Source organism: Caloenas nicobarica, chromosome 6, assembly GCF_036013445.1.
Source record: "Caloenas nicobarica isolate bCalNic1 chromosome 6, bCalNic1.hap1, whole genome shotgun sequence".
NCBI lineage: Eukaryota > Metazoa > Chordata > Aves > Columbiformes > Columbidae > Caloenas > Caloenas nicobarica.
The window spans coordinates 32412396-32437646 of record NC_088250.1 but is presented as its reverse complement, the minus strand read 5'-3'; the positions used below and the strand labels follow the sequence as shown (position 1 = coordinate 32437646).

General features: G+C 44.5%; 1 protein-coding gene across 1 annotated transcript; it reads right to left on the bottom strand.

Annotated features, from left to right (window-relative positions):
- Window positions 1-231: 231 nt before the first annotated feature.
- Window positions 232-19619, bottom strand: SCTR (secretin receptor). Its single transcript, XM_065637665.1, is given in 14 exon segments — window positions 232-408; window positions 1434-1475; window positions 1659-1797; window positions 1893-1984; window positions 4683-4752; window positions 5789-5849; window positions 5941-6094; window positions 7281-7413; window positions 8369-8466; window positions 8763-8866; window positions 12787-12897; window positions 15444-15570; window positions 19406-19555; window positions 19557-19619. Coding segments are annotated over 14 exon segments (1521 nt in total).
- Between the last annotated feature and the right edge of the window lie 5632 nt (window positions 19620-25251).

Below are 25251 nucleotides of genomic sequence, written 5' to 3'. Positions count from 1 at the left end.
AAACACAAATGACTGTTGCCAGAAACCCAAGGAAGAGCAGAATGTTTTGGCCCATTTTGCCTTGCAAAATAACTCAGGTGCTACACAGGATATAAACAAACAGATGTTCTTCAAGAAACATTGACCTACAGCCAAGTCCCAGTTTTGGATACACACACGAGACTCCCAGCACAGTCCATGGGACTTAACCATATGTATCTGAGCATAGAGGTATCCTCTAGGCATACAGCGTTAAAGGGCACTTGATCTTTGGAGTGTTCCTCTCCTGTGCTCTGGTGGGCTGGACCTCACCATCTGCATCTCTTGAGTTAAGCCACTTCCCCCATTACTTGCTGAGGTGCTGAGGTGCTGACGCAGGTGTTTGCTTAAATGCCACTGCCTCCATTTTCTCTGAACTTCCAGCTGAACCTAGGTAGAAAGGTCACAAAATACTTAGTTCAGCTAGTTTATCTTGGAGCCCGCGTTGCGGAGAGCAGTATAACAGGAAAAGGAGAGCAGGTTACCTTTGCCAAGGTTTGGATTTATTTATTTAAACCTCAGTTTAAGGGGTTAGGCTAGGGCCTTTTTTCTTGTCGCTTCTAGTGATACTGTTGTTGCAGCCATACAGTTTTCTGTTAACCCCTTTTTCTGTTTAATTGCAGGTGAAACTGTTCACAGAGTGTAGTTGGTCTAATTGTTTGCTTTAGATTTTTCCAAGATCTATATTTTAGTTGTAAAACTGGGACATTTTGGCAGTCTAAGGTAAAAAAATTGCAGATTTTCTTTTCAAAACAGCTTTTTCTGAACCCTGTTAAAAGATCAGTCAAAGCACTTCAAACACTTCCTCCATTTCAAAGTGACTTTTTTTTCCAACTCTAAGGACTAAAGTTTTTTTGCTTCCTTTCAATAACTTCAGGATCTCCCAGGTTTGGACAATGTTTTCCCTCCAGCTCTACCAGCAGCAGCATTCCAGATTGCAAGTTCTAGCCCAGAAGTCTGAGAGTCATCATACAACCACAAAGGAAGTGGTCCCACTTCCAAGAGCTTTACCTTATGAGAGTCCTAATAAAGCTGAACTGGATACAGCTTTTGATAAATTCCCTCCCAAGGATTAAGCAAAGAAAACAGCCATGGGATGACAGATAATAGCACCATACATCAGAACCAGTTGATTGTGAGTGTGACCGTGTGTGGGATGGTACTCTCACCCTCCGTTTCCAGACAGTAATGATGCTATCTGATTTACAAAAGGGCTGCAATAGTTGGGAGGTGAAGTTTGCATCTGGCATACAATTACTTGGGCTTGCCAGGTCTAGGAGATGTTTAATGAGTGACGTTAGGTAGCTGGGAAGAAAACCCTGAGATAAAACATGTAACTCATGGGAGGACTTATCCTACTAGTTAATGAGGCATGCTTGAGCAATAAAAAAGAATGTTCTAGATATGAAACTCACCTCACCATTAAGAAAACAATAAAGCACAGCCACAACAAAGCCCTAAAAGGTAAAAGAAACATGGTCACAGATTTAGAATTGCAGTTTCAGATTTTGAATGGGGATGAAGCACCTCAAGGGAAATCAGAGCACTTGATTTTGCAATTGGGACTCTGTTCTGTGGCAGAGTTAAATGTTATATCTCTTTTTCTTACTTTAAAGAAATAATAGCTTGTCAAATATTACCTGGAATGATCCAAGAGCCAATTCAAAAAAAAGTTGAATTTCCATTGTGCCGCTGCTTGCATCTTCGGGGAAAAAAGCAAAAATGATGTAGTGGACCCCAAAGAGAGGGATGAGGAGGAGTGTTGACTTTGCAAGTCTCCTGAGAATGAAAACAGTAGGGAAAGATGGTGTAGAAGGAGTAAGAGGATCTTGGGTGGGCTCACGAGACATAAAGTTGCAGTGTAAGGGGCATACTTGTACTGGTTGAAGTCACTGCTCCGTCCTTCAGGAGAGCTGAGCTTCTTCATCAAGATTCTTAAAATGTTGACAAAAAGAATGAAGTTAATCTGAAAAAAAAAAAAGTGAAAACAAACAAACACCAAACAAGAAAATTAAATGCCCAGTAGCCACTTATGTAACTGCCAGGTACCAGCAGAGCCAGTTTGGGCTGAACAGGCAGAACAGAGGGGCTGGGACTGTCCTGCCTGTGTCCCTGTCCCCATCTCAGTCCCTGTCCCTGCCTCTCCAGCATGCCCTGCCACCCTGGGCTCTGGCGCTGGCCGCTTTCCCTGCTGGTTTGCTGCAGCTTTAGTTATGGGGATGATCAGGGCTTGTTGTCCGGGCAAATCACCAAATGGTAGCAAGACCAGGCACATCAGTAGGATCCCTTCAGGCAGTGTCCTTCTCACAAACTCTGCCCAGTCTGGCCCCACTTTGGGTGCCAGCGAAGGGGCAATACCAGAACTATCGCTTGTTAACCAGGACTGCAAATGTCATTTGATCCCAGTCAAAGACACAGCATGGTTTTGGATGATGGAGGCAAAGTAGTTTGAAGTGGCAATAGGAGAAAGTCGGCATTGAAGTTCTTTCCTTTGCATTTTCCCCCTCTCCAAGTGTGAATATCAGATTAAAATGCCGATCTGCTGCTCAGCTAGGGCAAAGGTGAAACAATAGCTGCTTCTGCTCGTTTGACACTCAAGCAAAGAGCAGGAGTCAGGGGAAGCAGAGACAGCCTCAGCACCCCACCACCATAGCGTCAGGGACCAACCTGGGCTTTATCTGCCTTTTGTTTCAGGACTCTAACCTTGCCCTGCACCCCTCCTGCCCCTGGCACTGCCCGCTGACCTGCACCCAAACCCCTTTTGTGACACCCTGCGCCATGGCAGGCCCTCGACCCTTCCCTGTGCCGGGAAACACCATCACAGCAATGCGTCCTCTTCGTGGTGGCTTGGACGTGTCTGTGGCTGCCACAGCAGCGTCCTGAGTGGTGGGGGGTTTCCCTAAGAGAAACGGGTCTGCTAGATGGGACAGACCTGGGAGGTCCCTCGGTTCCCAAGATTATCGGCTGAAGAGGGAGCAACTGTGGCTGTGCGGTCTGGGCTGCTGAGGGTGTCTGGAGAGGGCTGGAAGCTTGAGGAGCTGGTGGAAGGTGAGGAAAGGAGCAGAGCTGGGAATAGCGAGGGGTATGGAACATACAGGAAAGACTGAAATATTTTGGGGATGTTGGGGCAAAAAGGAGGTCCAGGTCTGCAGATCTGGGGTTTTTAACCCAGCAGGCCTGGCATGAGCGGTGTAGGCTGAGCAGGACGTTTGCTGATGAAAAACTACTGGGGAAGGGGGATGGTGGGATTCCTGCTGGGAGGGACAGCCCTTGGGCAGCACGGCAATGAATGTCAGCCCAGGAGCACAAAGGAGTGTATGGCTGTTGATTCTCTGGCCTTTGAACTGCTAAGGACCGTGTGCTATGAGGAATAAAGAGATTAGATCTGAATTCTGAAGGACGGGTTGTTTGTTTGTCTGTGACTATGGGCTTGAGAAAAGCCTCTTAGGTAAAGAGGCAGAGTCATGCAGGCGGCTCCTGCCTTAAGCGGCTAAGCTAGATGTGATCAGGGTTTTGAGGAAACCTAGGAGGAGATAGATAAATGAAGATTGTGCTTTTTGCCTTGCAGAATGCCTGGGCCTTGTTGTCATTTAAATATTGCTGAGTGGCTCCTGGAGCATAAAAGTTATTTCATCAAGAAAAATAGACACTGTGGCCTCGTTGAATTAATCCTGAATCTCTTGCGTGGTCTTCTGCTTGTCTTGTGGGGGTGAAGGATTGCTCAGTGCTAAATGGGAACAGAACTTTAACCGACCACCTCTGCTGCTTGGTTTTCCAAGAGAGCATGTTGCAGTTTGTGTTTGGCTCCTACTGGCGACACAAAACCCTCAACCAATTCTTGGATTCTCACTTGGAGTGTCAGCAGGTTACTTGAGACTAACTAGCAGCCTGAGTGTTTCTGTACTAGGGCTTCAGACTGGTCATTGCAGTGTGCTCTGCCCCAGAGCATCACAGTTGGCCAGAACAGTTATCTCCAAGAAGCAGCTCCAGCCCCTTGGTACCTAAGGTTCTGAAGGTGAGCACCAGCAAATGCTCAGACCATAGGTGCTGAGTACTATTTGTACCAAACCATTCATGACATCGCTACTGTCTTGGACTGGGCAGGTTCACACTGAGTATCAATGCCTGTGCAGTGAGCAATGCCATAATAGTATAAATAATTCCAGCCCACTAACATATGATGCGTGCAGCCTGTGAGCTGCTTTCATTGCTGAAAACAAAAGCTAATGATCATGTAAGGCAAGCTGGTTTTGGCTTTGCTGAGAGGGGCATTGACCAGGAGACACAAAGGCGATTGTACTGAAATGTACGGCCACTGCGTTTCTCCTCCAGAGACTTCCTTGAAACAGTCCAAAACAAGCTTCCACAAGCCAGCCAAGTTCATATGAAATCAACAGGATGTGGAACCTGATCTTCTTCAGGCTCTTGCTTCTGGGGAGGACCCTCTAGCTTTTCTCGTGAACTTTGCTTCAGGGCATTTAGTTACTGGCTAAATCCTGCCGAGCAGAAGTTGCTTAAGCAGTAATTCATGTATTACACGAGTTCAGGCACATGTCTAAGATCGGTTCATTAACACACTTCTAAAGCACATTGACTAGATGATCTCTGACTTCACAATATTTGAAAATACAGTTTGAATCTGCATGTCCTAGAAAAAAACTTACAAAAATAGACAAAACTACAGGGCCCCTAATGATCCACCAGGTATTGGCATTAGTGTTAATGTCCCAACACCTGTAAAAATAGAAGAGAAGGTGCAGTCAGTTATCAAAACACTGGTGTCTTTTCAAAGGGGTTTAGTCTGTTTTACACTTCAGATACACCCATGTTTCCTCCTACAAAATTAATTTCCTGTTCTCACTTAGCTGTACAACATTTCTGACAGAAAACTGTCCACCTGCACAGGACGAAAATATGTCCTGCCTTAAAGTACAACCACTGCTCAAAATTTTGGAAGGGAGAAGAGAAAGGAGGAAAGTTTTACCCATCAGAAAGTCAGATACAGATGCTGAAAACATTGCATGTGAATTCATACCTGAAGGCTACCTCCTATCCTTGAAAATTACAGAATCCCAGAATGGTTGGGGTCAGAAGGGAACTTTGGAGATCACCCAGTCCAACCCACCTGCTAAAGGAGGTTCCCTAGAGCAAATCGCACAGGAACGTGTCCAGGCGGGTTTTGAATGTCTCCAGAGAAGGAGACTCCACAACCTCTCTGGGCAGCCTGTTCCAGGGCTCTGGCACCCCCAAAGTAAAGAAGTTTCTCCTCATATTCAGATGGAACCTCCTGTGCTTCAGTCTGTGCCCATTGCCCCTCATCCTTTTGTTGGGCACCACTGAAAGGAGTCTGGTCCCACCCTCTTGACACCCACCCTTGAGATATTTATAAACATTTATAAGATCCCCTTTCAGCCTTCTCTTCTCCAGGCTGAACAGACTCAGCTCTCTCAGTCTTTCCTCATGAGAAAGATGCTCCAGACCCCTAATCATCTTTGTAGCTCTCTGCTGGACTCCCTCCAGTAATTCCTTGTCCTTCTTAAACTGGAGAGCCCAGAACTGGGCACAGTATTCCAGAAAATGCTCAAATGAAATTTGAGGTTCTTTCTCAGGTTGTTTAGCTGGATCTCTACTCCCAGCCACAAAACAGTAGGGTGGTGGTGGGTTTGCTTGGCTGTCAGTAGGTACAAATGAGCAGGACCCCATGGAGCAGCCTGTGCAGGGGCTTCGTGCTCCCCCCGGCATGCCACCTTCCCTCCTCCACACAACTTACCCAATATTTTCGTGGAGTTGCCTAGCAGTCGCCCATGCGGCCACAAACACAGCTGGGGCACCTGTGATTGGAAAAGGCAATTACTGCTCCACAAATCCACCCCAAAGGAAAAACAAACCCACAGTTATTCTTACTGAAAGGAGAACCAGTACCCCATCCCAGGGCGATGAACCACCAGAAGAATTTATTTTCCGAGAAGAAAGAAGTAACCAGGAGAGTGTGGAGATAGAGTCCCTCCACAAGGAGCCAGCTGTAGTTAGACATGATGCAATACTGGAAGAAGACCATGGTGAGCTTACACCCTGCCTGAGGAAAGAGAGGATAATTAGCTTCTGCCTGGGTTCATATCTACCTTCTAACAGAGAAATAGCTGTAAATAAATCTTGGCAAACAGAGATTTTATAGCAATTAGGGGACTAAATGCATGGCCTTGAGACAGGCATTCACATGACAAGAAAGCAGGACTGACACTCGTAAATGCATTTATCAACTGCCTCACTAGCAAGAACCAAAAGTGTGATGGATGCATGGGTTTGGGTTACTGTCTGAGAGGAGTTTCACTGTTACTACCTTATTAGTATCAGCAGCACTGATATCACCTTAGAGAAGCACATTAATGTATTTGTTAGCCTTTTTTTCCTAAGAAAAAGGGTCGATAAAGACAAGATTTGCTCAAAATGTTCTTATTCAGCAACAAAAATCCAGCAAAACTGGGGAGGTAAAACAAACAAACAAACAAGCATCTTTTTTTTTTTTCCCCCCACTCTCTAACTCTTATATTTTGGTTTAAAGCATTGATCATTGTCTCCAGTGTTTCCCCCTGCTCCCAGTTTTCAAAATATTTTGCTGCCAATAAAAAGGAAAAAATTAATTCAAAATTCGGGAGGTTCCTTTTCCAGGCTCTCTGGGTGCAAACCCATATCTAACTATCAGATCTCACACTGTAGTATAACTCAGCAATATTTAATGTGTCCTGGCAATTTTCCTGCCAGCCCCATCTACCAAGATCTAAAATCCACTTAAGAATCTCCACTCTGGCACTGTATCCTGTGTTCATAGCCTGAGACACTCATGTTTAAGCATTTCTGGGTCAATGTGCTGAGCTCCTGGTGTCTTCTGTGGTCATCTAGTCAACGCAATCAAGATTATCAATGCAGGTACCTACTTCAGACAGACCTGTACTTGTAAGGGCATCTATAGCCATGAGGAATCGCACTTGAGTTTCTGTGTGTCTGCTCCAGCCTGGGCTGCTTTTGTGTCTTCATGTCACCACCACCCACACAGAATCCCCCCAAAGAGAGGAATCTCAGCCAGGAACAACCAACACGCAGGATGGAACGATGAAGAAGGGACCAGGCATACCTTTCCTCTCCCATAACCCCTCATGCTGTATGGAAAGTTGAGACAGAGATTTCCATCCCTGCACACTAACTACTGCTGGGATCCCGCTGGGAAACTGAGACACAGAGCAAGCTGGAAGGCAGAGGGTTACCGTATATGCCCCGCAGTAATTCGTGTCTTCAGAGGAATACAAAACAGCATCCTTGATGAAGTTGGATGAGGCTCGCAAAATGAACGATGTGAAGAGGTGCATGTGGATGTAGTTCCTCGTACAGCGAAGTCTTCTGTTACAAAAAGACAGAGATCCTGTGAAGTTACATTCCCAGCCAACGTGGGTAGCCTGTGGCTGTCAACAGCAGGTTTCAATCCTTATTAATGCTAAGCTGACAAATTAAGAACATTGTTTCTCTGTCTATGAAAGGAAAACTAATGCATTTCCCAAGAGGGGTATCCTAGAGAGGACCTTAAAATGCTAAAGTCACATCTGCTCCAGTCAGGTACTTTGACAGAAGAATTGCGATTTCACGCCAGTATGCTTGGTCTAGCATCCCTCCCTCATTTCTGGAGTAACATGAACCCACGGTGTTTACCCACACCTGGGTGCATTTATTTGGTTTGCCTGCACAGTGCACTGGTGCCTGTCAAAGTTTTCTGTACTAAATTTCCACATCATCTGGGTCCGGAGGCTGTGCAGCCTGAAGATGAGTTTGCAAAGTAGTTGGGGTTCCTTCTGCCCAGAGCTGCTGCCTTGACACTTACTGTAAGGGAAATTCACTGAATAAGCAGCAAAGTACAAATTCCAGGTTATAAATGTGCATGAAAATAAGCTGTCGGATCACTGCTGTCAACCTGAAACACCTTCCCAGAAGTCAGTACAGCATCACTTAGAGCAAAATTTTAGCCACAGTCTCAAGTGGGGAAAAGAACAGCAGAAGGAAAGACACTCTGCCCAAGGGACACTGAAGTCATGGGAAGACCTCAGCAGGGAGGTGGTGCAAACACCTGTCTGCAAGATATGTCCAGCTGCATTTTGGAAAGGACAGAACAACACAATATGAGGAGCAGGCCTAACGTTTTCTGGGAGTCAAGACTCAGAGATAATTTTTATCACTGATTTCTGTGAAGGATTTCAGAAATACTTCAATTTTTAACTTGCCCTGAAAACCAACAGATGGATCTGTGCTGGCTGAGATGACCAGAAGTCCTGGTCAAATGCAAACCAGAGATGCTTCTCCTCACCTAAAAGAGACCAGGACTGCTAAGGCTATCATCAGTGTCACGAGAGAGGTGCAGTATCCAATGGTGTACATGGTCTTCAGAGTCATGAAATAGGAACGCTGCAGGGGAACACAGATTCACGTCTTTACCTTTGACTGTCTGGTAGAAATCAGCCCATACCAAGAGAAAGCTGGCCCCTTCTATTTAACAAATACATTTTCTTGTAAAATCAGCTACTGAAGTTTTACCCTGAGGAACCCATTCTGATCATCTGGAGGAATGACTCAAACTGAAAAACACCTGTAACAATAACCCCACCTGAGCTAAATCACAACATCATTCAGTTTCTCCTTAATATGTTCCTCCCCCAGGGCCCCGAAGCAGCAGATCTGTGGTCACAGACACTTGGACTTACTCTTGCCTCATTTGTTGTGTCATTGACGTTGTAGCCACAAGCAATATCGGGTCTCGGATACGGGTCTGACCAACCCTCACTTGTACAGTTTCGGTAGACAAAACCTGTGTGGTAACAACACAAAAAAAAGGACAAAATCAGGTGTGGTCATTTCCAAGTGTATCTTTGTTGTCCTCTGGCATCAGTCACCAATGTGCAGGGGTTGCTCCAAGAGCAAAGAGAATATTTTCCCCCAGGCAGTGTACTCTGCATAGGTGGAGGTGAAATGCAGCTGAGCTAATGATGTTGATACTTGCCCAGTGTGCTTGTGTGGGTCATAATATTGTTTGCTGACTCAAGGGATGACTGTGATAGATGTGTTTTTATTAATTGCAACATAAATAATGCTGTTCGGTACATCTGGTGTTTCTTGGCCAGTGTTCCAGGATCAGCAAACACATGACTTTTTCAACCACAAATTCAAACCTGATACTTTCCCGAGTGCTCCCACCTCTTTCCTGTGGTTTGTCATGGTCTGAAGAGAACATAAAACTTTATATGCTCACAGATTTTTTGTGAGATTTAAATGAAAATTAAAAGGTTTGTCCCCACAGCCAGGCCTGGCCATTATCTTACACTGTTGATTTCCTTGCTTACTTGCAAATGAAAGGCTAGGATTGGATTCCCCTCACTTAACTTGGACTTCTGAAAGCTAAATGCTTGAGTTCAGCTGTATCCCTCATGGCTGTCTCTCTAGTCAGTGGCAAAGGAGGCATTTGCAGAATTGATCTCATTTTCAGAGAGACATCTGCAGAGTGCAGTTTGTCTGACCCACTTCTTCTGGGACCTCTGTCTTTTAGAATCCTAAAGCTGAGTGAGAAAGATCCCCAGCAAGTTGCGCATGGTTGAATAGGACAGGTTTGAACACATCCATATTCATGTTTGGCGCTAAGGTGGAAGTGGGAAGTCCTGTCCTACACACCTTACAGTCTCACTTGAGGAAAATAACCCTAGCAGGCATGTAGGTCGTGTGCTGAAGAGATGAGAAACTTTTAGAAATAAGGAAAACCACTGCCCACTGTCCTTATCACATTAATCTGTCAGGTAGGAGCCACACCTTAGAAACATGGAGTGAAACCCTGGCTTTGCTGCAGTAATGGTAAAACTAGCAAGGACTTGGAGAGGGCCTGAAACCAGCAGCGCTTCTTAGTAGAAACCTAGCCAGAAAGCACCATAAAAGTCTACTTTTGCCCACACATTTAGCTATGGAGACGCTAGGGTGCTCTGTATCTGCAAAAAATCCCTGCAGTGTTGAAGGAACGGAGGGAGATGCATATGCAGCAGTGTTTGGCACTGGTTTATGCTCTTTGGAACCCTGCTGGGACTGGCTAACTCTGGTGGCCTGACAGCATATCTGTGCTTGATTTGAACTCACCTCTGTGAAAATGCAAAGCACAGCAAACATGCAGAGATCTCCAAGCGGGGAGAGCTCTGGGTGTGTCAGTATCAGACTATTATTCTGGTGCATTTATGAACACCTCGTTCCAGCTTAGCATCTTTGGAAGGGCCAGGCTTGCTCTTTAAACCAGGTTTTCTATACCCTGCTGCAGTGCAGCAACAACAGAAGATGAACAGCTCTTCCAAACTGTTCTCCCAACCTGTCCTGGCACCCAGCAAGGGAGTGGTGTGGTGACAAACTCTGTATTTCAGTTTCAATTATTAAGACACAAGTACTTAACTGAGAGCAGAGTGTTGTGCTTGTAAACACGCCTGTAACTGGTTTTTACCTGAAGATATCAAAGTGGATCAGACAAGAGGTGAAGTTCGGTGTTGGTGCATGCATGCAATTGCATTATATGCAATGCATGAGAGATCGTGGAGGGCACGTGATATTGATGGACATGGGCACAATTTTAACAATACTACTTGCTTATGGGTGACACACACTGGGGAAACTGCAGCTCGGAGCAGGTTTGGGGTCTGCAATCAGTCTAATGATGGGTGCTTGGTGTTTACTGATGCTTTGGAGGCTTTCGGAGTCACCTAGGCAAGGGGGAACACTGGCTAAAGGGATGGCTGTGGAACTGGGACCATCCAATTTGGCCTTCTCCTCTGCCTCTGAATCCCCACAGTCATCACACCTTTCCTCATTTCTTGCCTGAGACACAATGCGCAAGCCTGGGTGTGAACTTCAGTTATGTTATTTGGTTCCAGATTATTCTGTTTCTTTGCTTCACTATGTGGGAAGGGGGCAGACAGTTTGGGCTGCAAATGCAAGTCTAGATGTCAGCACAAAGCTCAACAGCAGAGAGACAGGGGCTTGGTCAAAGCTCAGGGCTATCTGCATCCCTTAATGTATGGATCTTTGGCATTTGTGGCTGCCCATCTGCTTTGTAAGTGGGGAGGAGAGAAAACTTCTGTTTTTTCTCAAGCAAACAGATCTTTGTTTTTCTTCTGCAAAATTGCTTCAAACAGGTCAACAACTGTAGCAATAATTAAACTCCTGAGTCACAAGCCAACCACAGGATAAAATCCAAGAAGAATGTGGCTATGAGAATGAGAATAAACTATTGCTTACTTGACCCAAAATGCCAGATGCAGAAACCAAAATAAGATGCAAATACCTATGGACCATGTCTTGGGTTTCTGTTTTGAACACTGTCACTCTGATTACAGCTTATCAGAAGTGGGTCAGGTCTCAGCTTCTTGATAAAGAGAGCAACTAAAGTTTAAAGCTGTTAGACTGTCTCCAAGATAACACAAGGCACGCTTGAGACGTAATTATGACCTTTGGATGTACAAATTCCTGTTTTCATCCCCGGTGGGAAGGCCAGAGGCAGGGAGCAGTTCCCTCTAGTGGCTGTACCAGCAGGAATTCATTTAATGCATTTAAGGGCCGGCATCACTACGCTAAATAGATTTGTGAGCGCCTGCCAGACTGATGATTTCTTCAGTGACCTGTGTCTTTGTGTAGTTTATCCTGTCTTTAAACCAAATTATAAGATTCATTGGGCAGCTACTGTTTGTGTGTACAGAAAGTAGCATATTTATTTTAATCCTAATAGATCATGTCTGATTTTATTCAAAGAGCACTAAGTCCTTCTCCTCTGATTTATCTCATCTTTACTAGACAATCTAGCACTTTGTTCCCCTTTCCTCCCTCCATAAAATAAATCTGTCTGCTTTTCTGTAAGTACTGGACCTCACTAGTCCATGTCCTACAACCAAAAAATGCAAAGCCCCTTTCTGATTTGAACCATTAACTCACTAAAGAGAAATGCAGGCACATTTCTTGGGCATTGCTGAAAAGTATAAGTGAACAGAAAGCAGTCAGAAACTCCTACTTAATGTCTCATGATACTGTAGTATACAGGGAATAAATTTCACTTCATTTCTATCTTAGAAACCCCAATGAAATGACAACAAATGTTGCTTGAGCTCGTCTCTTTGTGAGTAAGTTGTTTGGTGAGCCATGAAACCTGCGTTCCCACGAATTTGTGCCACTTGTGTGGAGCCTGTCACAGCCAAGGGATGGACCTCCAGTGCAGATTTCCTCTTGATGGAGGCAAAAAAAAGGATCTTTTCCCCTTACCTGGCTGGCTGTTTTGCCAAAACTTGTATGAAGGTAACACTGTGTGAGGTTTTGTCCCTGTCAAGCTCAGCTGAGATCAGTCACTGACTCTTAATAGTTATTAGAAGGGGAAAGATGGACATAAATATATAAACAGAGAGCCTGAGTGGAGAAAAATCCTTCCTTCAATAAACCATGCTAAAAAACTGCTTCTCAGGATAGCATTTACTTTCTGCACTTTTCTCTACCTAGCTAAGAAAATAAAACTCCTTGGTACTTTAATTCCAGGCTTTCCCATATTTACCTTAGTGTTGGAAATGGAATGGCTATGTGACCATCGGTCTTTAAAAGAAGCAAGGACACAATTTCACTTCGAGTTCAGATCTGAGAGTGACATCTTTGTAAATATACATTTAAAAATAAAATAACAATAACAAAAACATCTGGGCAAGTAAAGCATGTTTGTAGTGTTACCTTTTTTCCCAGTCAGCATCTGGAAGAATTCAGGGCAGTGAGCGTTGACAGTCTGTCCCACGGTGGACGAAGGCCAGCAGCTCATGTTATCCCACATTCCAGCACATCTGCCTGGGGACGGCAACAACAGAACACCAGGGACCATCTCCCAGTGGCAAAACACCATGAAACTTCTCCCAACAATGAAACACTACGAAACATCTCCAAGCAACCAAACACCATGCAGTGTCTCCCAAGGACCAAGGCAGCTGCAGGAACACAGATGCTCAGTTCTCTGAAAAGCAAGCCGGATGAGACAGAGCAAGTCCTGTTGAGACCCGGATAGGACAGAACAGGTCCTACTTGCTTCAAACCAGCCCCAGCAAGCTCCAGGCCCATCTCATTCTGGTCCTTGGCTCCACTGGTCTCTACTAGGCAGACAAAGAGGAACTTGGGTCATTGTGAACTTTGCATCAGGCCCTTGGCTATCCATCTGTCTTTTGGTAACTATTGAAAGGCCCTGGAAAGATGAAGAAAACCAGATGTGAAATTTTTATCTCACTTTTCAGTCTTTCTAAAGCTTCCACTTTGATTCACCCTGATGTTTTCCTCACATAATCCTTTTGTAAACAGAAAAAGACACAATACGATTAGGAGTACAAACAGCTTCAGAATGATACTGGGGAAAGGGCAGAGAGGAAGAGTATCAATGTAATTCTTGTACCACCATAAATACTCTTCTGTTTCTTTATCTCTTTCATTATGCCAAGACTGCGCTGGAGTGAATAACATCAACAGACCACTTGTTGGGCTTGGCTGTGGTCCAAGTGGCTTTTCTGCTGCAAGAGAGCAAAACTTTGGCCAAGCTCTGTTAGCCCCTGGGACCATGAAGGGAAGATCATCACATTTACAGACTAGGGCAAAACACGGGTTCACACCACTACGCTGGCACAATCTGCCTGTACTGTTGTGTTTTTGGAGGCCAGGCTTCTGACAGTGTGACATGCTTGTTGGAGGACCCATCTCAGAGCAACCATTGAACCTGGAGTCCCTCTGGGCTCTCTGCAGGCACAAGCCCGTGGCTCAGTTGCCCTCCCTGTACCTTCTGCCACCTGAGGCCTCCATCAGCTGCAGGGACCGACCGACACTGCTCAGATTCACCCCGTGTCCCTCAGTTAGGCGCTGGAGCTGCTTATATGAAGGACAGGCTTGTTGTGGTCCCCTCCTGCAGTCAGGGTGTGAGGGGGACTTTTCCAGCTGCGCCCTTGGCTTGACTGTGTTGCTTTCTGGTTGGAGTGGTAGAGAGGCAGCAGATGGTCAATGGAGCACAGCCTGAGGGTGACATCAGTCTTGCTTCGGTGCTTGAAGCTGGTGTGGATGAATTTTGGCCTCCAGTGCAGTAACAGAGAAGACCTACAGCTGATACCCCTTGTGCCATAGAGAAACTGCCATCCTGGTCTTTCTTATTTTGCTCTTCTCCTGAAATCATTCAGGCTGGGTCCCTTTTTGCCTGCACTCACTGTCATTGGTTTTAGCAAAGTCTCGTCTGTGGGTTTTGTAACATGGCAAGGAAAAAAGAAGCCACTGGAGCATGCCAGGACATCCCTGTGCCTGGCAAGTCTTGGCATGTGCCGCACGCCCCGCACGCTCGCTGAAAACTGAGGGGAGGAAATGCTGAGTGTTCTCTTCAAACACTCCACGCTTTATAAGGCCACCCTCCATTAGCCTGACAAAAACATTTACATTTCTAGAAATGCACTGATTTCCTCCTGCACAACAGTCCTAGTGCCTGGAAATACACAGCTTTTCACAGCCAGGGCACCTCAACTCTGGTGTCCTCCCTGTGCCAATGTTTATAGGACCTGGTAACCATTTACTTCAAAGCAATAGTTTAATGGTAAATGAAACATCACCTTGGGTGATATTTATGCGTAACTGTGCTGCATTGTTTGGGTTATGGAAACTTCATGCCAACACCATTGACATAAAGCCCCCACATCAGACTCAGTGCACAGAAAGTCCTGGCAAAATTACAACAATTCATAGGCAAGCTTCAATAATTACTTGCAGTTATCAGTCTGAGACCTCCTGCACATGAACACACTTGCTCAGTGGTAGAAGGAAAGATGTCTACATGATGAGGAATCAGTATCACAAGACCTTCATAGGCCAAAAGCTCCTTTATGTGATGAGAAATCCCTTCTGAAATGCAAGAACTCTGTTACGTGACAGTAAGTCAGAGCAAAGAGGACGCACTGAGGACCTTCAGGTCATGTGATTTAAATGTTGGTTGCCGGTATTCATTGATTTTGAAGGCAAATGTAGTTAATTAAATTTGCATTTACTGGGCTGGCTTTATAAAAACATCCTAGTCCAATATGAGGAGAATTCCAAATTCTCTGCAATTTCCAAGATTTTTTTCCTGATGTGCTCTGTAGTTGTGAGGACGGCAGTTCAACAGCTGAGTTAGAAGGCTCCTATGACTGTTGCTATCACAAGAAGATCAAAATCCCACTCTCAGAGTCTTATAACAGATCTTACCTGTTTCTCTGCTCCTAAATGAGAGATGCATGCAAGGTGCATGCCTCCTATGGGAAGGAATGTGGGGTTATCTGATTTTGAAGCCACCCAGATAATCTGAGAATAGATTTTATTTTGCGCATTCACCCAGCCTTTACCTGAGCTCAGGAGCAGATCATTTTCAGGAGTTCTGTTCTTTGCCTCCAGGGACAGAGTCTCAGCACAGTTTTCTTCTTCTTTTTTCAGGACACTCAGGAGGTCACAGATGGGTGGGATAGCTCTGACCTGCAAATTGTAAAAGCAGTGGAATCACTTTTCCTCTTAAATCTTACATCCCCTCGACAGGATTTACTCTTCTCATGCTCATGTTCCCCATGCAACTCTTCCAGCTGACTGTGGGCGATATTTCCTTGAAATACAGTCAATTTTCCTAATTAAGTCTGCTTTTTTATAGTAGCAGCAGGCAAGCACAGACTGAATTTCTGCCTTCTCCCTTTTGCTGATGTTACTGTTATTGAGAAAAATGAATGTTATTCTGCTAAATTAAGTATATGAGCAGGATACTCTTCCAAAAGACTGCAGAAACATCCAGAGCACTGCTGGACTCTCCTAGAGCAACAGAGAATTAATTACTCGCCCCTGGCAGTGCTAAACCGTAGACCTGGCAGGTAATTTTCCTGGGCACAAATGATCCACATACGTCACTGGTTTCAGACCACCCAAGCCTGTTTCACTGCTACTGCTGCAGGAGCCAACCTGAAAGGAGATTTTTGTGAGAGTCTTGATGGTAATTTGTCCTAAGGTAATTTTCCTACCTTCCCATCTTGCTACCTCCTTCTTTCTCACAAAGCAATATGGAAATGTTAGTCTTAACTCGATCCTGATGTAACAATTAAATGTGCAGTTTATGTTACGTGTAGCTGGACCAAAATGAAAGTTCAAAACAGCTACCAACTATTAAAATGGCGTGCAGTAAAAATAATGGCAAAATGATTTGCAGGACAATGTCACAGTTGTTGTATCTTGCAGTAGAAAAGTACTTTTACCGGTTTTGCCAGTTTTTATTATTTTTGACAATAAAAATACTGAATATAAGTTCCTTCCCATTAGAAAAAAAATCAGATAGTTCCTCCCCCATGAACAAACCCAAAAATCTTTATAAATTCCCACAACAGAACTTATACATATACATATATGCATACATAGACACACATACATAAGTAAAAGATTAAAAGCAAGTCATCAGGATGTATTATTTGAAAAGTATCAGATAAAAATTTTTAATATACTTTATGCAGGAAAAGCATCATATTACTACTCAACCTAATCAGTCTTGTAGCATTGCTGATCACTTTTAGATTAGATTTAGGAGAAAAAATGATCACTGAAAACCTTGTAATAAGAACTTTCTACAATTGAATTTTAGCTTAACAGACATAAGCAACTATATTCCCACTAATTTCGACTGGAAGTTTTCCGGGTATTGTATTTCTGAACAAAGTTTCATCTTTTCAGCAGTGTATCATGCCTCATCTAATTGGTCTGTTGTGTTTAACTTCAGCATCTTTCTCCATCGTCTTTGAGCATCATGAAATAACTAAACTAAAAACCATTTGATTGCATAATGTAATGAATTTTCTGGAATCAAATATGCAAAGAATTCAGACAAAATAAACTATCCTCTGATGCAGGATTTAAATGCATCTTTACTCCATGTAGTATTTGAAAAAAAAATCTATTTAATTTTTGAAAAAAATTTACATCTCTGAGTGGAGTAACATGTCTAAAGAAATGTAATTGCATTTAGGAGTTTCAGTTGTTAGCTGAAAGTTTAATTGATAATTTCTAAATACTGACAGAATTTTTAAACACATTATTTATTGTTCTCTATTGTTATCTACTTTATTACCAACAGTAAAGCAATTTAGCATATTTTCATACTTCGCAAGTACAAATGTGACAGTTAATACCTACAACATACTTCTGCTATAGTATCTCTGTCCAAATGTTGCGTTGAAAATACATTTAAAAACTCAGTGCTGAGCATTCGAAGTGGTCAACAGAACCAATTTGATTTGCCTGTGGATTGTTCAAGACTATACTGGACATATGTAAAAATAAATGCTAGTAATCACGTTAGTAACGATCTCAGAAACAGGAAAACTGTTCACCTTAAAAAAGGCTGTACATCCTGTGGAAATGGTTTTCTTTTGAGAAATGTAGGTCCTAAGAAAGCTTTTGTTTTAGAAAGAGATTTAAAGCCTACATTACTTCTTTATGGTCACATTTTTCGCACATTCTGTTGTGAAGACCACCCCGATGATCTGATACAGAGTATTTTTTTTACATAAAATGTCTTGCTCAAGCAGAAATATGGTGTAGGTTAACACCTTACAGTTACTCTATTACCCTGCCAAGTGATGTCCGCCCTGTTCTTCTGATCAGATTGATACTGCTGCCTAGTAATAGACATGCGGGTAACAGGATTTTAAACCCAGAGGAAGCAGAGAGCCTCCAGGTGCTGGTTTAAAGATGTTTTTTTTCCACAAACACTGTCCTTTGGTCGGTCTTTGCCAACACTGGGTGTGAGCGGGGCCAGCACGGCTGTTTGCTGAGCGATGCGAAATCCCAATTCTCAGGCCATGGCCAGATATCCTCGCTCTGATATCCACCGTCTCGCTCACGTTCTCCATCCGCAACTGGGAGCAAACAGCCTGCCCCCGCACCTTGAAATCCACGAGGAAAATGAGCTCCTCTAAGTGCACTTTATTCATCTCTTCCTAAACAGTTCCCTGAAACAGCTCCCAGATGTCAGATTTTGATGAGGGGTCAAGACATCCTCACATTTAGTTTAAAGAAAATATAAGATACCAAAACAATTCCAAACAGAACTAACTGTGATAGCTAGATGTCCCAAATGGGCAGAAAGCTTCAGTTTGTGATAATGACAGCAACAACCAACTAGTTTTTAACCCGTGAAATGAACAGATCTAACCACTATTTAATAAATATAAATAATATTTGCAGCCACAGAATTCCCACCCATTCAATTTGAAAGTAAGTTGTTTTAGTTTAACGAGAGGATTTAGAGGAGAAGAAAAGATGCCCAGCAAAATCAAAATAGGTGTTTTGAAGGATTAGAAAAAGAACAATGAGAAGGAGATGCTCTCAGTGCCACCCTGAGCAATGACAGTCCTTTCACAGTCCTTTAGATAGTACCTGAGAATGAGAAACCAAAATTACAGGAAAACCATCACAGTTACTATTTTTACTGTGGAAGACAATCAAAAGGCAAAAAAGTTTGCATAGTGCATTCACTCTGTCATTAAAATATCTAGGCAGCGCTCAGGTTTTCTCAGAGTTTGAACCAAATCCCCTGCTGGGACAAATAGAATGGTTTTTGCATTATTTGCAATGAAACGGTGATTTTTTACATTTGCTGAGAATTTGATCCTTTCACAACTTCTCACACACAGGCTGGATGTGTTTTGGTCTTGATTTTACATTCTTTCAAAATCTGAATAAACTGAGCAGCACCTGGAGATCGCAGCACCTGGAGATCACAGCCCAGGTTCAGCTGTCCTTCCCAAACGGTCTGAGCACCCAAAGCTCAGCAGTGACAATCTGCCACAGAAATTCCCCATAAAGTGATAAAGCTAAAAGAAAGAAACCAAACCATTTGGGTCAAGCATTGCTCTGCATTCCTTCAATCTGCCTCAAGGGAAGCATTGGTAACGGTGGGCATTCCCCCTTAGGGGGTTGCTTGCTGGTGTAAATTAACAAAGCTTCTCCAAATGGTATTACATCCTTCCTCCTTCATCACAGAACTTGATATGTTTACCAAAGCAGATTAGTAACACTGCTGTCTTTATACAGATGGGGAAACTGAGGCATGCTGCTGTCTCTACATAGACAAGGAAATGGAGGCATCCAGCATCTAGCCATCTGGCCACTCTCAATCAATGCAGGAAGCAACAGATGCAAGAATAAAATGAAAAAATCCCAGCCTCTACACAGACCTTTTTAAACAAAGACACCACGACTTCATAGAATAGAGGTGCACTTACTCAAACAACATGTGATTCCATGCAATTGGGAATAAATAGCTCTGAGCACCTACCAGGACAATTGAAATCCAGAAGATGATCACCCAGATAGTCCACATGGTCAATCACAGTCTGTTTCCTTCATCACTTGTGCATCAGTCTGTGTGCCCTCCAGCGTGGCTCTCAGCTCCTTTCACTTTATTCCTTTCCTTCCTTGATTTTTTTCCTTCCCAGCTTTGACCATCCTTAGCTAATGTTTCTCTCCAGCTGCTGAGCCCTAAAGAGCATCAGTAATGACAGGACCCCCCCTCATCCACCCTCCAAGTTCTCCTCCTCCTCTGCAGAAGCCTCCTGTCCCAAGAATAGCAGCACCTCTGTTGAGCATGTTCCTACTATCATCTGCCTCCCTTCCCAGCTATTATTCGCTACTATCAACGAGTGTCACTGGGGAATGATCATTCCTCATGCTCCCGTGATAAGGGACCAAGTGGGACTCCTGTGTAGAATGCCAGCCCCACAATGGCAGAGGTAATCAATCAAGGGGAAACACAGCCCTGGAATAAGAGCCCTGCTGAGAAAGAGGGTTGGAGGAATGTGATGCAGGCTGCCTGCACTACTTCTGCTCCTGACAGCTCTGCACATGCCTCCTGCAGCGAGCACACATCCCCGAGAGCCAGGAATCAGGAGGCTGGCGGAGGCTGCGGCAGGAGAGCCGGCTGCCCGTGCCTCCACCCAGCCCAAGTCGGGGCTAGGAATCAGAGAAAGGGCAAACAGGGGATCTGCTCTTCCCACCCCTTCCAAAGAGGACCCTAAATGCTCACTGAACTTCACATTCTCATCCAACATCCAGAGAAGCAGTCAGTCTGTGTTTTGTCCTAATGCTATACGTTGCAAGATGCCATCGTGGTTGGATCCTTGCAGTACCTCGTGGCGGGATGTCGATTCAAGCCGTCCTGGGGTCCCCATAGGCAGTTCCTCAGCAGTCCCCTTGCCTGGCAGCAGAGTGCTCATTGTTTTCCCATGTTTTCTTTCTGTGGCAAAACTATTGTAAACGGCTGTGTGCTCACCCTGGGTGTGGGCTCCCAGCTGTCAAGGCAGGTGCTCCCAGCCCTTATTTGCCTAGTGCACTTGTAGCACAATAATGAATACAGCCTCAAAAAAGTTTGCACTGTGCACTAGTGTCCTTTATCAAAGCAAAGTGTCTTGAAACATCTTTTACCATCTTTTCCAATTTACTGTCACCTGTCATCCCAGGCAGGTCAAATGTGATGAGGGTCTGCCCAGAATGCAGGTTCTGTCCTCTGATCTACTGAGGGTGTGCTCCAGATTTACCAGTAACGTCAATGACTATGGCCATGAAACATCTGGCTAATTACCTGTCTGCTGAAAATCCAGCCATTGGATTAAGCAAGTCATTCATCAAGCAGCACAATGAAGGAAACCAGCCTTCCTAGAGAGTCTTGCCTTTTCCCATGCCCACTCTGACCACGGTAACTCCAGCTCATCTCTATACATGCTCCTTAGGACAGTCGAATTGCAATGCTCTCTGTTTCCCTACACACCACCCTCATCTCTCTCCACATCCCGAGAGCAGGTGTCAGGCAAGGGGCAGGATTTGCTCTGCCTGCACGCTACCTCTGTCTTGCCCAGCTGACTGGTTTGCATCTGTTGCTGCACCCACACAACATCCTTTCCCTTGCAAAAGGCAAATGTTCCAGTCTTCCTTGCCCCCATCCAGACTAAACTTGTAGAAACTTTCATTTCTTGAAGAGCCCTGCTTTCCCATAGGGTTGGGTGGAAATTGGTCAAATGGTTAAATAAATTGTTAAAGGGGGGTCTGAGAGGCAACCAGACAATGTCATTATGGGAGTTTGAAGAAACCACATTGGCAATGCTGCATCATCTCGGTGGGGCGCCAAGTCATTCTCTCTCTTCCTTTGGCTGAAGGTCTATTTTATTATTCCATTCATATTGTAACAGTTTCCCCTGAAAGCCACCACTCTTTCTCGCGTTTGTGTAATAGAGGGAGATTTGCTCCTGAACGTACTTCTGAATGGGGAGCATTTTCTGAAATAGGTGATGGTTGCCTGGGATTTTCAGAGAAACAAGGTTGCATTTAAACACCAAGGGTCTGAAGGAAGACCCTAATATTTTGTGACTCTCCCATTGTACTCCTGCGCAGGCTGAGCATTTGGAAGAAGATGGATGCAAAAGAAAACCTGAAAAATTCTCACCTGTGCAAACCATTGCTTGACTCGCAGCACAGCATATTGTCAGCTCAGCAGGACAAACACTATAGGCTGGGAAACCCAAGAGCAGCTGCAGACTGCAGAGAATTATTAACAAGAATTCACATATCCTAAAATGAGGTGTTTGTTTAATTAAACAATGTAGTGTTGCACTTGGTGTGTGCATCTACCTTTATTCCTACTCAGCGTATCCATTTTAAACTTGTCACAGCTGGAATTTCCTTCTAATCAGAATTTCTTTCTAAATCAGAAATTAAACATGAGAATTTGTTCATGCAATCTCGAAAAACTTTTAATCATAAATCTAGGAGTAAATAAAAGAAATTACTTTGCTTTGTATTACTCTGATTGTAGGATTGTTTACTTATCACACGCTGACCAACTTTGATGTTAAATATTTATTTATTAATACTTAAAATTTCCATTAATGCTTCAGTCTAATAAGTAATTTTTCTCCCTCCTTTGCTAAATAATTAAATTGTTTGCAATGCCTCTATTACAACTTGACAATCAGGCCATACATTTTTCAACTGATATTTGGAATACAGACAGAAAACCAAGGTGAAAATCACATATTTAAATCTTAGTTCACAATATTTATACTAGCCATCCAAAGGAAATCTGCACATTTGTCGGCTGATAATACTCTCTTTTAACCTACATTTTCCACTGAATTGTTGCCTCTCAGTAAACCTTACAGAGTGCTTTTCCAGAGGTGCCTCGTATTCAGCTCTTCTGATGTGGAAGCGGAGATGGATTCTTGTTTACACTTGACTATCACTGTGCAAACAGACAGAGGTACATGTGAATTGTGTTTCTGTGGGACGATAAATATGTGAACATGCTATTTGCTGCACTATATTCCCACAGTCATTTTCTTGGAAACAGGAAAAAACCCCAGCAAACCCACGGACCTAAACAAGTTCAGTGTGGGACGCTGTGATTAAGCACTGGAGCTGGAAAGTCAATTTTCACTGCCAAAGCTCGCCACAAAAAAATATAGCATTTTGCACATTGTCCCCAGCAGCTGATTCGGGCAGCTCAGTTCCCCTCCAAAAGTTCACCAGCAGATCTATTCTGCAAGGAAAAATAATTTTAACCACCTCCTCAGCTTGTCGGGTGGAGAATAAACTGTCTGCCTTAGTCGTGACTGCTTACTCACCCGAGACAAGTGGATTGTTTGGCTTGCATGATGTTTGGAACAGTCAAAGCTCCACCAAAGGCAGGTAACGGCATGTGAAGAGCTATGAGGAGGACAAGGTGTGTGCACCAAGGAGAGGAAGGCTGAGACAGGAGGTTTGGCAGGCAGGAGGTGGCTTTGGGACCGCTCTGAGGGGTTACATGGCTTGAGAGTGATATAGCACACTGGGGCACATTCAGAGGTGAGGTGAGGACCAGGTCTGACAGAAGATGTGCTGTGAAGTGGTGGGGTGGTGATCTGCTGGAGTTCACATGAAGCCGGTGTAGAAGCTGGTCCTGAACTTTCTCCTAAAACCAGCTCGAATACTCTCACCACTGGGCATCTCTCCCCAGCCTCGTCAAGGGTGTAGGTAGCATTCTTTCCTAATCAACAGCAATTACATTTTACTAAGTATGGGAGCTACATTCTGGGAGCTGAAGTTTATCTTCCTTTCTTTTCATTCAAATTGAGCGTCATATTGCTTCCAGTCACATTTTACCTCTGAGTTAGGAATGCAGAAAGAGAAGGATTTTATCCTTAGAATATGTAAGGAAAAAAAAGTTCTGGAAATATTTCTGGCTTTCTATATTAAATGTCCGTGAGACATCGTGAAAAAAGCAGCAGGGCCATGAATATGGTTTGTCCCAAATGCACATCGATGCCCAGCACAAGCGTAAAGCGTCCATGGGAGAAGGAGCCAGGGCGGTCAATACTCTCAAATGTATTTTTGATGTTAGCTAATGCAGGATATCAGTGCAGATCTCTTTGGTGTTAAATCTTTCTCTTTGGCTCCTCCACCGACTCTGTTGGGAGTCCGGAGGGCTCACAGGTTTGGGACAGCGCTGCCAAGGGATGCCAGGGTGTCCTCAGCAACAGGGGTTGTGTCTAACCAAGGCAGGAACGCTGCGGTGTTTAATTCAGTATTTCTCAGTCTTGTCAATCTGTCCAGATTGTATGTCAGAAGAAAGAAAAAAAAAAAGAAGAAAATTGTGCTTTTCCTCCACTCCTGTACAGAGACAGGTAAAAGTAAAAAAAAAAAAAAAAAAAAAAAATTGGTGGTAAGAACAATACACTGAAAAATGTTTCAGGGTGATGTTTCAAGGGACTGCTCTTTAATACTGAAAAGTGAGGATTTATAGGTAGTGGTAAAAGAGATGGTCTCTTTTTTAAAGTATGGTGATAAAACTTTCGAAGCCTGTTTTAAGGCAGTGCAGGACCTTGACAGACACAACACGCTCCCGGCTGGCTTTGCCCAGCCTCACCTCGGAAAAGAACCTTTATTTGAGCCTTATAAATTAACACAATTTACGTGTTAATAGACGAGCGTTTTTGGAAAACAAAAAATTAAAAATGAAAAAATCCTTCCCCTCCCTCCCCCCCCGCCCCCAGCCGCGAGTGGTGCGGCCCAGCCGGGCTGCCTGGTTTCCTAGCAACCGGCGCGGCCCGCCGCGGCACGGAGGTGAGGGCCGGGCCGGGCCGGGCCGGGCCGGGCCGGGCCGGGCCGGGGCGGGCCGGGGCGGGGGTGTCCGGCTGCCGGACCGCCCGGGAGCCGCTGGGAGGGGAGGAGCGGCGGTAGCAGGGGCTCCCACCGGGCCGGGAGGACGCGTGGGGCAGAGAACGGGAGGGATTCTCTACGTGCGTCGCGTCGCTCTCAGAGTCCCAAGGGGGCTGGGGCAGGACGCCCAGCTCCTCTCCGGCCGGGTGGAGGGTGAGGAGGGTGTAGCACCGGCAAGGGTAGGTGTTGTGAAGATATAAGCCCTTGTGCCCGCTGAGAAACTCTGCTGGCTTAATTATACAGAGTGGACCTTAAGAGCAAGTTTACTATTGCTCCTAAAGCACGTCCTGCCAGTCTCATGCGGTGTGAAATGGCGTTGAGCTGCATCCCTTTCTGGTGGTGAGGTGTCTGGGAGCTCTGTGAGACAAAGGGGTTAGAAAGACCAGGTGCTGACAGAAGGGCGATGCCCTGGTCTGAGGGGATTTGGGGTGAGTTTTGCCATTGTCTCCAAGGGAACCAGGATTTCACAGCCCCAGAGTTCTCCTGTTGGTGGCTTTGCACCAAAAAAAAAAAAAAAAAAAAAAGAAGTTAAGGATAGACACGGGTGTCCTGGAAAACTTAACATCAGTGTATCAGTCAGAGATTCCTGGACGTTGGCACATAAACGTTCGTCCTGTATTAGCCTTTTGAGGAATATTGCAGTGTGTTATTAAATTTGGTGAGTGGCGATGGTAACGTCACTTCACATTACTGGGAAGGTTGCACTGGGAATGCTTTGCTAATGTAAGTCTGTCCACAGCTTTTCAAAACTTGAACTTGTATTCCTGATGGGGAATGCTGACCAAGAGAAGGAGGATGGCAGTTGTATAAATTCAAGTTGAACAACAGGAGTGGAAAGAATGTAAGCCTTATGTTTAGAAATTTTTTAGCATGTTTTTTGTCAGAGTTTAGTGCGTCTCACTACCACAGAAGAGAGCTACTGTAGTGCACAATAAT